This window comes from Sprattus sprattus (genome assembly GCF_963457725.1).
Source record: "Sprattus sprattus genome assembly, chromosome: 11".
NCBI classification, from domain to species: domain Eukaryota; kingdom Metazoa; phylum Chordata; class Actinopteri; order Clupeiformes; family Clupeidae; genus Sprattus; species Sprattus sprattus.
Genome location: NC_137909.1, coordinates 21,786,756 through 21,802,025, shown reverse-complemented (window position 1 = coordinate 21,802,025; position 15,270 = coordinate 21,786,756). Strand labels below are relative to the sequence as shown.

Sequence of the window (15,270 nt, the reverse complement as noted above, 5' to 3'; positions counted from 1 at the left end):
GGGTCACTGGGCTCACATCGACTTCACCCACATACAGTATGTCCAGAGTCAGAAGGTTAGAGGTGGACAGAGAGAGAGATAGATGGAGTGATATGAAGCCGGAGGAGCAGTCATGGACTTAATGATTTAAGGCAGGGTTCACCCCCTTTCCACATCCTCCATGCCTCACACAGGAAAGTAATTTAACATGGACTTGGAGTGGAGCCTGAGACCATTCTGACTCAAGATCTGTGGGACTACTGAAAATCAGAGTAATTGAACACACATTCTGACTTCAGAGCTGTGAGATTACTAACACTCACGGAGTAATTGAATCGATTTCTGACTCCAGATCTGTGGGACTACTGAAAAAGTTATTGAACACACTTTCGAATATAAAGAGCAGGGATTAAGGAAAACATCTGCTTTTTTTTTTTTACAGTAAGCTTCTTATCTTTGCCGTCAGCACAACATCCCTTGGACTTGAAGCTGATGACACTAACTCACCAATGCACGCACAACAACCCACCCGCCCACAACCACACACACACACACTCAATGCAAAGCAGAACGATGGACTGTTCGTTCATTACCTAAAAATGTTACATTCGCGTCAAACTATTTTTTAAACCTTTAAATGGCTGTTTTTTAAGAAAAATAAATAATATATCTATACACAAATGATCAGATGCAGACACGGTATAATATATTTATGTCAAACAAATCTTTTCAAAGGCACAGTTTACCGAATAATTGTGGTTAAACATGATGTCGGAGACATAAAATGAAATTGGGAGAAAGAGGTTATTAGAGATTACCACATGGAAGAACAAACCCCAACTTCCCACTCAAATGTTTTCATGCAGAGCACAGGGGAGTCTTCTCTGCTGTAATTGCCTTTTTGCCCTGGTCCCTCTTGTCAGTTAGCTGCATTCACTCTGTCTCTGCTATACTGCAGTCGACTGCATCATTTGGTAATTACACTTAAACAGTGGTAATTATGTGTTGGGGTGGAGGAGAGTGTTGAGGTAGGGGAGAGATAAAGGACAGGGAAAATAGAGGGAGAGGGAGAGATAGAAAAAAAAGAAAAACAGAAAGAGAGCCAAAGGAAGAAAGATAGCAAAGCGTCCGAAAGATGAGAGAGAGCCTGTGTGAAGCGAGCTCTGCATCAGGACAGATACAGCCAGAGAGGAGCTCACTGTGTGTGTCACACACACACACACACACACACACACACACACACATACACATACACACACACGCATGCTCACACACATCACACATCACCACCACCACCCCTGCCTTAGCTCCCACTATATCTGAATTGAGTATGGAGAGGCACTTCATCCAATTATGCGATGTGAATCAGGAACAAAGCATGGCAATCAGTCAGCGGAGAGTGAGAGTGAGAGGGAAAGGGAAAGGGAAAGGGGTGTTGGGAAGGAGGGGAGGAGAGCATTCACTGGAACTAATGAAAGTTGTGAAGTGTGTGTGACTCCTGCAGGAGCTTTACTGAGGAGAGAAGAAAGGATGGGAGCTGGAGGAAAAGAGAGTGAGAGAACAGAGAGAGAGAGAGAGAGAGATATGCCATCCACTGATATGTCACTCATGACTGTTGCATAAGAATGGGATGGACCTAGATCTGAAGGATCCCTATGGGTATGTGTGCATCTGTGTGTGAGTGATTACCGCTGTGCGCTACAGCAATAGAGGACGACTTCTGTGGGAGCAACCACACATTGCAAACGCTTGTTTTTACCTGTGTGTGTGTGTGTGTTTTGGTGAGAGAGAGAGAACCAACGAGAAGGAATTTATTGCAAGCTCAAATGGTCGAGCCTCACATGAAGCAGAAGTTCAGGACAGCTGCTGTCAGGCAATGCTATGGCGTTGAGGTAATTGGGAATGCTGTAATGCTTTCAGGAATGAGTAGGGAGTATCCAGGTGATTTCTTCTGCACTCACCTCATGAGCGTAGCGGCCATCTTAAGACTCACTTTACCCGTATACACCACCATTTTGTGCAAACATTGTGTATTTACATAAATTTATATTTTTATTTCTATTAACAATACTTGTTTATTAAAATGAAATCTATAGGATGCCGATTTATGAATATGGAATAGATATATGACTGATAAAGACAGGGTTTTTTAAATCACTCGGCACAGCTAAAGTCTGTGTGGTTAGTGAGGGACTCTAACCTGGGGGATGTTATTCTAATTACTCAATGGTGCTGGATGCTCCATCTTGGTAACTACAAACAGAACCCCCCCCCCCCACACACACACACACACACACACACACACACAACCTCCCATTTTACCCTCAGGCTGTGTTCCCACCAGGGCCAATTTTGCTTCTCTCCATTTGCCCTGTGTAGTTTTCTAGTAGAGTCCAGTGATTTACTATGTTCATAGATATCACTCCTCTTTGGGACCTAAAGACTTCATTCCACTGGCGGTGATTGTGTTTGTCTCTATACGGTATAAGTACAACATTGTAGTGGACTATTCCACAAACATGGTCATGAAACATTACAATAACATTCAACTTGAGAGCAGTGTAAGAGTTATTGAAGTTTAGTGTATGTCTAAAGTTCAGTTGGGAATTGCCCTTTTTTAGCCTGGAGATTCCTTGAAAATGATGTATTCTTCAAAGCCAAATTTTCACGAAGTTAATCAAAATGAATATTGAAAATGAATAAAGGCCCACACTAGAAAAAATGTAATACATCAAAAGAAACTGACCTTATTTTAACTTTTCACCTGTGATATTTCATGAAATGTACTTTACTAAGTAAAGTACGTTAAAAAGTGTTATTCACTCTCCTTGAGTGAAGTCACAGAATTGATTCATAAACACCAGAGATGTATCTGTCCTTCTTCCTGACTTGCTCTGTTGTAATGACTTGCTTATAGCAACACTGAGTCAACTGAGCATTTCTTCACTCAAAAGCTGCCGGTTTCCCCTTTCCAAGTGCTAAAATATACACTATAATTATATTTTACCGCCATTGTGCTTTTCACAGAAAGAAAGTGCTGTAAAATAGCTTAAGTGTCTGAGCCGAATCAATTCACATAAGAACACAGGTTGCACACCCAATGCCACTGCTGTGTGGCCAGAGAAATATGATCATCATGAACACTATTCATATGACACAATACATAGGCGGTTTAAAAGTCTAAGGTCTAACACTGTTCTGCATCAGTAATCACAGTGTTATACTCCAATTTGAAAGTCAATGTAGATTGACTGGTCAAAGCTTGTCTTCCATCCACCGTGTGACACACAACACCCAAACCTTTAAGCCCCTTCCCAAGGCTTTTAAAAGACATATTTTGCTAATGTAGTAAAACATGATTCTTTAATTTCACCCACTTTATGTATGTGCCTGGTCAGGTATAGCCGCACAGCAATGCTTTCCATTTTTTTTTCCAACCCTCTCCTTACCGTTCATTCTGCCTTCCGTCTACTTGCCTACCTGTCTACTTGTCTGCCTCTTGTACAGTTTGATGAGGAGCATTGTACACAGCCATGCTATTTATACTAAAGTGTGTTTAATTTTCCAATAAAGAATAACTGCACAAGAAAATCTGCTGAGAAGGCTCTATTTTGGCACTATCATTTTTTGTAGGTGGGTGTGTGTGTGTGTGTGTGTGTGTGTGCGTGCGTGCGTGTGTGCGTGCGTGTGTGTGTGTGTGTGTGCGCACGTGCATGCGTTCAGCGTTTGTGTGCCCAGAGGAATGTAGCCCATTATGACATGGCGGTGGAGTACTGTATGAACCGTGCACATTACATTCCCATATGAATGCACTTGGTAATGTTCCACTCAGTACACATTATGATTTACTTGGTCCCCCTGAGACATGGAGTGCTAAAGGAACCCTTATTCATCACTTTTAAAACAATGCAGCACAGATAACTCTCTATTCTTTGGTAAAGACTAATTTAAGTGGTCACCATTGCATATTGAGAGGTTAAAAATATCACAATAGGTCTTGATGTATTAATACTGATGACCTACACAGATGAACTACGTAAACAAAATATCCTACTTTGGGGGCAATTTGGTAGTTACCAGGAACATCTGTATTAAATTGTATTTAATTTCTGTCCACCACTGCAGATACAGTATATGTAATTTTAGTAATATGAATTCAAATGCTCCCCAATTTTCAAGTCCACTGATTTTCACAGTACACTCTTTTTAGTTTTATTAGTACATTAGGCCTCAGTTTGCCTAAATGAACTGCTTAAATAAACTCAATAGCAAACATAGCGAAGAGTCCTTCAGAGAAGCAGAACAATTCTTGTGCATTTTTAGAAGTAGAGCTCTAATCCAATATCAATATAGAATTATAAAAATGTCCTGGTTTCCATAATGTAATTGCAGACTTTAAAATTAGATGCCTTGATTAAAATCAAATGTATCTGCGGGACCATTTGTGCACACAGTGAACCAAATCTCAAGGATGTTCAAGATACAACAAAGATTTAATTCCATTATATAACCGCACACTGATTGCTGAGGGAGAGAGCGTTCTACTTACCCAGTGAGCAAAGATACAGAAAAAACATGACTTTTCTTTCTTAATGTTTTGGCCTATACCTAAATGAAGACTGGTTTGCTTTCGGTTGCAAGGCACACACTGTTTAATGTCAGCTTTAAGCTGTTTCCTCCATCCAGTGGCCATCCCCTTCAGATGGACTGCCTCCAGCTTTTACATCTGAGTGCCTCCAGCATCTCCCTCGTCTGTTATATCCTTGTCTGCTGATACAATTTATTAATGTTCAGTTCAATGGGGTTAACACCATACCACAACATGCTGAATATCAGTTAGCCTGACAAATCCATACCTACTGTATTAAGCTTACAAGTCAGTATCATATCATAAGCATCAGCAAACAGTAAGTGAAAATAACACTTGCACCAATAAAAGTTAGAAATAAAAATTGGTGTGCTATCATCCGATACGTCTCTCTCAATACGTCTGGCTGTTTGGAGACACAGAGGTGAAAGATTTCAGGACTTACATAATTGAATGTTGGAGGGTAGAAAAGCCTGTACACAACACGAATATTGTATTAGCTGACAACGAGATGTGAATAGCAAGTGTGTGTCAAGGATGACCATATGGAACATTTCTTTGTCATTTTGTTGGGAAATGATTTAAGGACAGCCCTGAAGATACTGTATACTGTGTTGATGATAAACAATTTAGCTGCCTTAAAGCCAAGCAGTAAGAAAAAGACTAGAAATGTTATAGTGTTCTTCCTCCAACATAAAAAGTAAGCACACCCTACAGCAGCAAAAAATAATCACTCGTAAGCGCATCTTACATTATATGCATGCAACAGAATCGCAAGATCGAGGCTATTCCTGCTGTAACAAGAAGAGAACCACCTTATATAAAAGGAATAGTTGATAGTGTTGGTTTGATTGTTTCAGTTGCATGGGAAGGATGCTCTCTGTGAAAAAAATCCATACCGTGGCACACAGTACGTGAGAGCAGGTGATCCCAGTATAGAGGCCAAACATGGACGTGTTAGAGAATGTCCGTCCTTAATGTATTAAAAATGATTCATGATTTGGCAGTAGAATGAAAGGAAAATTAACAAACCAGGCACCAAGCCTAGAAGGACCCTCAGACACCATGGACAGAATTATGGTGTTGGCAGAAGGAAGATATTTACTCACAAAGTGAAACTGAACTTTCTATGCAGGGTGCACTTTTGATTCTAAATGCCAATGTGAAATGATATCCATATCAAAATGTAAACTTTTCTTGTTGTGTATCATGTCAGTTTTCCAGCTGGCTTATTGCATCCGTTACTGCACAATAAATTAAAATTCAGTTTTGGCTTTAGTGGTGTTAAACAAATAATTAATTATTTGTAGATATTACACATGCCAAAACAGCATGTGCTGACAGTAATAAAGTCACATCCTTCAGTGTACCATAAGGGTATTACTGACAGCTGTTCCAGCTAACTGTCATACCCTTGGATCTGTTGACAAAGAAAGACAAGCTGTACAATGATCTAAGAAAATTGAACATGTCCGCTGGTATTTAAAAGAACAGTGCACCTGCCTTTGTTTGATGGTGGTGTTCTCAGAATGCTGGTTGTTTGCAACAAAAAGACAAACATGCAACAAAAACAGACTACAGGAGTTTTCTTATGACACCATATGTTAAAAGGGGAAAAAGCATGGAAAAACGCCATTTGTTGCAGTTTGACTTATCACAGTATGCAGTATTTATCAAAGTTGGCTGTGCAGAACAAGTTGTCTACCCTGGTCATGGGGGAAGTCAATGATCATAGGAAGTGAAAAATATACAATTATTACTATTTGCCTAATTACTAATGCAAATAAATATTGTAATATCTGTACATGTCACATTACTCGCATCCCACATATTTATTGGGACCTGATTAAACTCCGATGCAGACGTACCGCTCAGTTGTTAGGCTTTCAAAGTGGTCTCGCAATTCACAGTAGCTGCCTGACCGTGGCTTGGTTCTCCATCAACCTCCGCCTTTGGGCCCTTGCGGTGTTCCTTGGAATGCGTGCCCTCGTCTTTGCCGTCTTTCACGCTGCAGGCTGTCGATGGTTGTGATTCGTCATGACGTACTTTGTTCCCGTCATCCGCTCTCAACTTAGCTTGCAGCCATGGATGCTCAGTGACGCAACCGATCGCGATTCTCCTCAGTGGGTCTGGATGCAGCATGCTGTAAATTAAGGCTTTGCATTCTGCTGAAAGGATTTTTGACCGATGGAAGGCCACATGGTGCTCCTTTTGGGCCTTGATCATCTTCCTTACATTTGAATCATCAAAGGGCATTGAACCGCAAACCATTATGAACAGAACGACACCCATGCTCCAGACGTCATACATTTTGGGGTTGTACGGTTGCCCCTGTAAAACTTCGGGGGCTGCATAGGCGGTAGAGCCGCAGAAAGTTTTACTCAGCACCATGTTACCATTGCCATCGTAGTTCAGCTTGCGACTAAACCCCAAATCACCAACTTTCAAATTAAAATCCTTATCCAAGAGAAGATTCTCACACTTTAAATCGCGATGGACGATGTTCTTCTCGTGAATGAATTTAACGGCAGTGGTCAACTGGCGAAAAATCTTCCTAGCAAAATCCTCTGGTAATGTCCCACGGAATTTGATGAACTCCAGCAAGTTGCCTTGTACACCAAGCTCCATTATCATGTAGACCTTTCCATCCGAAGTTTCAAAGATCTCAAAAGTTTTGACGATGTTGGGGTGGCTGAGGCATGCCAGCATCTCAATTTCACGTGGTAGAAATTTCTCTAGAAAGTCCTTTGGTGCCTTGTTTCTGTTAATAATTTTAACGGCAACATTTATTTTTCGGCGCTCAGAGTACGCTGATTTCACTTTGGCGTACGATCCCTCGCCTAGATGTATACCGAGCGTGTAGCCCCGCTTCCTAAGGACCAGAGCGTCCATCTGAATGAAGCACCTGTGGGGTTGGCTTAATGCGACTTATGCAGGTTCGGCATATTAAGGAAAGTTAGCCATACCAGCCCAACTTCCTGCCGGTGTTTCCTGCAATCAATGCATTCAATTATTGCTCGTTTAGGCTATTTGAAAGACTTTGGCTTCATGACGTCGAGAAAACACCTGGCGACGTCATAGTCATGTAGTTAAGGCAGAATGTGAATCCATAGCACACTGATTATATTGTCTGCCTTCAAACAAACTATAAAGTATGCCCTGGCCTTTCATTAAATTCTAAATACTCGTTTGAATAAGCGCGTGTTAGCTATCCATAAAGCTCATCCAAAATAGATTCAAAGGGCTTATCACGTCACAACAAATTATCAATTATCATAATAGCATTCTATTATATTCAATTCTATCCAACTCTGGTCTAGTTTGTCTAGTCTTTTGCAAGTAGAATATCGTTTGTGTCATGTTTCTGAGCTGAGCTGAGTTGAGTCTTTATATTTTTTTTTAAAAGATCCTGTTTACAACATTTGGTGGATTATTAAGAAATGTTGATGTTATTATTAAGACAAAACCACAAACATCTTTCTCTTCATTTTAACACAGTAGTTGGCTAAAGATTGACCCACTCACATCTATTAATGACAATTCTTGCTTAAAATCTGGAATCCTTTATGTCCCATCTGACGAGGTAGTATTTTATTATAGAGGGGAGGACAGGCTCTCACACCCAGGGATAAACATTTGAAGAAGCTAACAAGCAGAGAGATCCTTAAACTATTTGCCTTGAAATATTTAAAAGGCACAGTTTACCCACATTCAAATCTCTCTGTTGAATTATTTGAACTGTTGGCCAATATAATTATGTTGAAGGGGAGACAGTTTGCTAATTTTGAATCATTCATGCAATGTATACCATATCACACAGGCCCATCTGTAAAACAAAAAACATGCTATTTGCATTCCAACAGCTGGTGAAGTAAAGAGTCAGTTTTAGCCTACCAATTGTGTGAGGGTGCTTTTTGAATTATATTCATATACCTGGGGGATTGATCACTAAACACCACCATGCTATATACAAAGAAGGCCTGGGCCTGAAAATTCACCTTTTCCCCAACCGTTGCATATCATTTATTGTCAGCTGTGCCTTAAAGGCACCCAGTGCAACTTTATGTAAACATTCAATGAAAAATAAACATTCAATTTCTAGTCTTTTTTACACGTAGTAAGTTTCAATAACTCCATACCATTACATATCGACATTCAAGGAGCAAAGATGAGACGTCGTTGTGTGGTGAGAACTGATAGAAAATCGTAAACAACAACAATCGCTGGTGGGGAGAAGCCATTTTTCCATTGACTGGAAGCCTGCTTTATTTATTGCAGGTAAAAAAAAATAAAGAAAATGGCGGCGATTGATGTTGTTATCGATTTTCTATCAGTTCTCACCACACAACGACGTCTCATCTTTGCTGCTTGAATGTCGGTATGTAATGGTATGGAGTTATTGAAACTTACTATGTGTAAAAAAGACTAGAAATTGAATGTTTATTTTTAAGCCTCGAAAGTTGCACTGGGTGCCTTTAATTTTCATAAAACAGTATGTAATGACAGTGGTCATTTCAGTGTTTGAGGACTGAAATGAGGCTTTCATTAGTTTGAGCTTCTTTTTATTGTTAGATTATCTTCTCTTTACATATCAGGAACCTTTGCTGATATCACACAGAGGAAATAGCTCATCTGTCAGTCCTCATGGACTTTGTGTTAGCACAGAGGAGAAAACCAGCAGAGGCATACCCACCATAGTTACACAGTGATGTGACATCTTACTGACTCTGAACTCCCTATTCCTATGAATATGTTTTGTAGTTAGTTTTGCAGATAGCAACCTTTCACATGCAGGCATGAGCCTACTTGATGCAGCTAATAGGAATTGTAAGTGAATTTGTTTGGCATTTTGATAAAGTTGTACATGACAAAGATTTGTCATGACATGACAAAGATTTGTCATGTAGCCTAACACAAATGTGGTGTCAGAAGGGGAGAGCTTTGATATGCTGTCTGCAGGTAGCCTAACAAATAATGAATGAGATAAGGACACACACTGACTTGCACACACACACACACACAGACACACATTGTGGTGCTGTCAAGCTAAAAAGGCACCGGATGCCTAAAAGAGCCCGGATGATGTAATGTTGACTTTCGAACGACTCTTGAGTGACAGTTGCTATGCCAACGCCAATACGTCACCCTAACGCGATTTACCTCAGAGCATCTTGCATTGTACTTTGCTACCTGAGACCAGCTTGCTTGTATTTGACCTACAATAAACCAACCAAAACAACCATGTGCTTGATGTTTGACTTTGGTAGGAAAGTGGTTGATTCGCTAGTTGGTTATAGTATCAAAGTAAGCACATTTCATTAGCTAGCTCGTGCTAGTGTAACGAGCTATCTTGTTAGCTTGAAGCTATTCATCTGTTGTGCTTAAATTAAGAAAGTCCTTAATGTGTTGTGATTTTAAGACATATCTGACGGCACCCACAATTACATTTGAACAAAACAGGGCATTGTTTGCACAACATTTTACTAAAGAACAACGGGGGCTTGCTAGCTTTGACATGCTAGCGGACATTGCTAACTTACAGGTTACCAGCAGGCAGGTGTAGCTAAAACTTTTTATTCGCTTAATATTGTGCCTAAACGGATACTATGTACCCCGACACTTTTTGGCTATCAGTCAGAGAGTCTCAAGAGTAGTTCGAAAGCCATCAGCTACGTTTTAGTCGCTTAATATTGTCGCACAAAAGGAGGAATTGCTATTAGCAATATATATGCTAGCGCGCGAAACCTGTTGATGTGTGCTTACTTACAAAAGACCGGCAGCCAATATTAAGCGTGTAAAAAGTACCTGATGGCTTTCGAACAACTCTTGAGACTCTCTGACTGATAGCTAAAAAGTGTCCGGGTGCGTAGTGTCCGTTAAGGCACAATATTAAGCGACTAAAAAGTAGCTGATGGCTTTCGAACGACTCTGAGACTTAAAGCTAATAAGCGCCCGGCCTACGTGGTGACCGGATTACGTAATGCTAACGTTGGCATAGAAACTGTCACTCAAGAGGCGTTCGAAAGTCAACATTACGTCATCCGGGCTCTTTTTGGCATCCGGTGCCTTTTTAGCTTGACAGCGCCTTGCAAAATAAAAAAGGCGGACAACTGTTAGATTAAATTCTAAAATAAGACAACTAACTATTGAGATTAAAATTCTGGACACCATCCTCATCAGACAAATGACAGACCACCTGGTTCAACAGATGGATTATAAACGTGTGCTTTTGCAGCATCGACCTGATGTTGGGATTAGTCTGGCACGCCTCCGTTTATGTTCTCAATGGGTGTGCACACATGTTATAGGCTATCAGACCATATAATGCTGAAAATTACAGGAAAATTGCTATGCCGTGTACATTTCAGACGTTTGATCCAACTGGTGAGTCTCGATCTACCGTCTCCATCTAGTGGCCAAATTCAACTCTCAGCTTGATCAAAATTAAAAACCAGCAGATTATTGAAATTGAATCAGGCAGCCATCTAGTGGCGTGAGCTATCAAGCATGTGCATCTCTCAAACGATTCTGTCTTGGTTAGGCATTATCGTTTCCTATTCTATTTAACGTTGAATCTTGGATCTCTTTTGAAGGCTGTGTGTGGGTAGTCCACGCCAATCAAACATTAATCCTGCCCACAGCGGCAAATCAGCCAATTGGTAACGAGTCTGAAGCGTGGTGTTTATTTTATGAAAAGAGTTGCCCGCCCCCTAAATCAGTACCGTGTTCGTTTGAAAAAAAGTGATCTTTGGCTTGCAATGTAAACTAGCTGTTTACTTTCTCTTGGTTGATTTTTTTTATTCGATTATAATACTGACATAGGTTACCCTGTGGCAAAAAACAGAGTCGGAATTTTGAAATCGCTGAACAAGATGAAAACTGTTGTTGTTGGCAATAAGTCAAGCAAGTAGATTGCACTCTTCAAGACAAAGCTAGACGACGGACACAGTACGGGTTAGTTTTCAAATAATGACGAGCAGTTTATTACTGTTACATTTGGCCATAGATTCTTAAAATTAAAACGAATGCGCTTTGCTAAATGTACTTCATTGTATTACTTTAAGTGGAGGATGGGCCTCCTTGAAGTTCCGAAATAAGTGAAAGTATAGGATGTGCCTGTGGTAGTAGACGTTCTCCGCTCGGTCGCTTGGTGACATGAACTGTCGTTAGGCTGCGTTAGTTTGTGTACGGTTCACAAGGCAACCGTGAACCATCACTTTTAAGTGATGTTCCACTTGCTATGAGGATTCTGGTGTGGTGGTGATGAGGTAAAGTAGGCAATGCTGTGTCGTTAAACTGATAGTCAGCAAAGTTAATGTGTTTTTGGAAGCGAAGTGAAGGTTGCTCTTTACTATTGTTGTGATATCTATCTAGATAGCGAGACGTATTAATCTCAGTTGTGATTTCATGGTTTTGCTAAGTGGCTAGTCATGTGAATTTTTCCAATTTAACTCAACCATAGCCCCAAAATATTCTTAACATTGTTAAATCAGCACCTGGGGATATCCAAGATGCAATATATCTGAGTTAGCTTATTAGCAGGGTATACTGAGATTTAAAAAAGGAAAGGAAACTTGGGCATGGGACACCATCATCAGGAGCACGAGTTTAAAAGGACAGTTTGCTTTCCTTACACATAGTAGTAGCCTACAATTCAGCTAACTGACTAAGATGCTTGGTAGGAATATCTCGAACGACGACTTTATACGTACTTTTACACAGTAGAAAAACATTTACGTTACTTTGAACGAAAAGCTAGCTCTGGCAAATACATGGATGTTCTTTATAGTTTGTACCTCCGTTTCGAAATATGTGAAATGATCTCACTTGATCAAGGTCATCCAAGCAGTTTCAAATCCAAGGTTTATCCAAAGAAAAGTCTTCATCGTCATTCTGCTGACCTAAACCTCTTTTTCTCTTATGTCAACATACTTATTGTTGAATAGTTTCAATAGCGATCTCTGCTCTTATTTGAGAGAAACTGACCAGGCTTGACAAACAGGTACTGGGTTGGAAAAAAAAACATTTGCACCATACTCATTCCGTGGGTTTGACGTTTGCTAAAGGTTTTCTTGGCTTGGCGTCGGTGGGGGGACACCACCCTAAAGTGTTTACAGTGAAACAAACCTGCATCTACTGCAATACCTTGATTTGAGGAAGAGGCAGACTCTTAGGGCCTGATTTACTAATATGCGAGCGCTTCTTAATCTGCGTTCGCAAATTAACGCACGGTGTTTTTGCGCATTTTACTTGGTATTTATCAAGCCAGATCTGCGCTGGGCAAACTGTGCTTACTCCGCCCTTTAAAGAGCCTGATTTACTAAGATTGATTTGCGAACGCATCTTTGCCAGGCGCACATTAACGCACGGTGATTCCCCGCATTTTCCGTGATATTTATCAAGCCAGATATGCGCTGGGCAATCATTATTTAGCGCACCGTTAAAAGACTGGAGAACTTGCCAGCAAGTTACTGCCACCATGGAGATTCGAGGAAGAAAAAACTAAGGTTCAGCGAATAGATAGCGAATAGATAGCGAGATAGATATATTGGTTCACGTTCGCTCAATCACTGAACCTGATTCAATGGGTTATATTGTTGTTTTGCCCGCCATCATCTACAGCGAGATGTTTAAAAGAACACGATTATAAATAATATGCTATTGGTGGCATTAATGCATAAACTGTCTATTATAACAATATATATGTGTACATGGCGAGATTAATTACGTTCTACAAGGGACATGGGTTCACTACAATATATCCCCACTGAAACAAATACATTTACCAAGTAGACAGGCCTCTCCAAAATCACCGTTGCTCAATCATGGATAAATGGCACTATTCCGAAAGATAAAACTGTCATGGACAGACCACTTCCACGTAAGTAATGGTCATGTTGGCATCACATATGACCTGGACATTCATTGAATATGTGTGCTTTCTGTTTCGGTAAACGTGTTCGCGGATTGAAGGTGGGACTGTTTGCATGTGGGTGCGATCAATTTCTCCAATTACGTTCGGAAAGTTTAATTTATGAATATATGAATTATACGAGTTGAAACAAATATTTCTGTTCGCTGTCTCTGTCAATGTCTTTGCCTTGCTGCTGCCATATCAACGTTTTCAGACTCAGTGGAAATGCGCTTGGTTAAGACGTGCTTTTATGAGGCGGAGAATTAGCCTGCAAATCAGAGATGTGCGCTCGCCGTGCAGTTTAGTAAATACCACGCAGTTCATCATTAGGCGAACTCCTCCCATTAAATAGCGCTACACGCCTACGTTACCACCCACGTTTCCGAACCATCCCACCTGTTTGCAGGTACACACCCTCAAAGCGTTAATATGCGCTGCGCCAGCTTAGTAAATACCGTTTTTCGTTACGACCGCTATTTTACGCCAGAAAATGGGCGCAATCCTGTTAGTAAATCAGGCCCTTAGTCTCCCAACAATGAAGTCAGGGAATGATCTCATACTAAATATTATGGCTCATATTGGTTGGTTTGCCCAAAGCTGTCTACCTGTTGTCTGTGCTTCACATGATTGGCTATACTATTTGATACCTGTGAGTGAAATATTTGTCTGTGATTTTGGTAACTGGTTCTGCCAGCTTATTGGAATATGTCTCTGGTTGTACCAAGATTTCGGTGTCTGCAAACATGATTATTCCAAGAAGTGGTAATCATTTTGGTAACAGAGACATGAGATTTAAAGAGGCCTGTTGCTATATGATGCCATTTTTCACTGTAGCTGAGTAAATAGAATGGGTGTTTCTTTACAAGAGTGAACATGAATGACAGTGGACATTCCAACCCGTTTTTACAGAAGTGAGAAGGAAAAATGTCCTTCACATGACAGTCATGACATCAGTTGAAGAGAATAGAGTAATTAGAATGCGTGTGAGACAGATAGATAGCCTACACATATTTTATCAGCACACTCCTTACATAGAGGAAGGATGCAAATCTGTTTTATTGTGTCATCATAGTTAAAGCCATGCAAGAACAATAGCCCCTGTTGCCAAAGAGAAGGTGCACCTGTGAGTCATAATGGAGAGAATGTTCACACACTCTAAAGGGATTTTAAAACAAATGTATCAAGGCTTGTTCTGGATTGGATGTATTAAATGACCATTTTGCATTGTCACGTAATGTTACGTTACTAATGGTCTTGAAATCATCTAACCTCATAAATGTTTTCTTGTTTTGTGCCTTCAAACAATTCCTTTGATGGATAGTAGAACAAAAAAGTGGGCTCAAAGGCCAACAAGCACTACTTACCTAGGCCATATCTTGTGCTGAACTAAGCTGAACTACTTGCTCGTAAATGACACTTCAGTTTGCCTTTTGCAACCATAGCAGCCCAGTCTGTGTTTGAGTGAGTGAGTGTGACCTTATCTATCCCTTCGTCTCCTAAGCTGATTATGCCCCGGCGGCCTTCTGATTCGAAACCTCCACATGCCTCAGTCTATCCGGGAGCTGTGCATTCTTCCCTGCCTCTTGGCTCTGGGAAAGCCGCATACTTGTTGCTCTCGGCTGAAGTCGGGAGTGTGATGGAAATCAGAGTGCAGTTAGTGTGTCTGACAGCTGAGGAGGTGTGGAATCCTCTGGAGAAGCAGGCGGGCGTTTAATTAGCCAGAATTAGAGACGCGTACCGGCTGCATTGCACCCTGGGGATTAGCGTCCAGCCTGAGCTGTGGGCGATG

The 15,270-nt window shown here is 40.7% G+C and overlaps 1 protein-coding gene across 1 annotated transcript; it reads right to left on the bottom strand.

Moving 5' to 3' along the window:
* Positions 1-6,445: 6,445 nt before the first annotated feature.
* LOC308372530 (testis-specific serine/threonine-protein kinase 1-like) lies at positions 6,446-7,459 on the bottom strand (the record flags this gene model as incomplete). Its single annotated transcript, XM_080847693.1, has 1 exon — positions 6,446-7,459. The coding sequence occupies one exon, from the start codon at positions 7,457-7,459 to the stop codon at positions 6,446-6,448; it is 1,014 nt and encodes a 337-aa protein (XP_080703819.1).
* Positions 7,460-15,270: the final 7,811 nt, after the last annotated feature.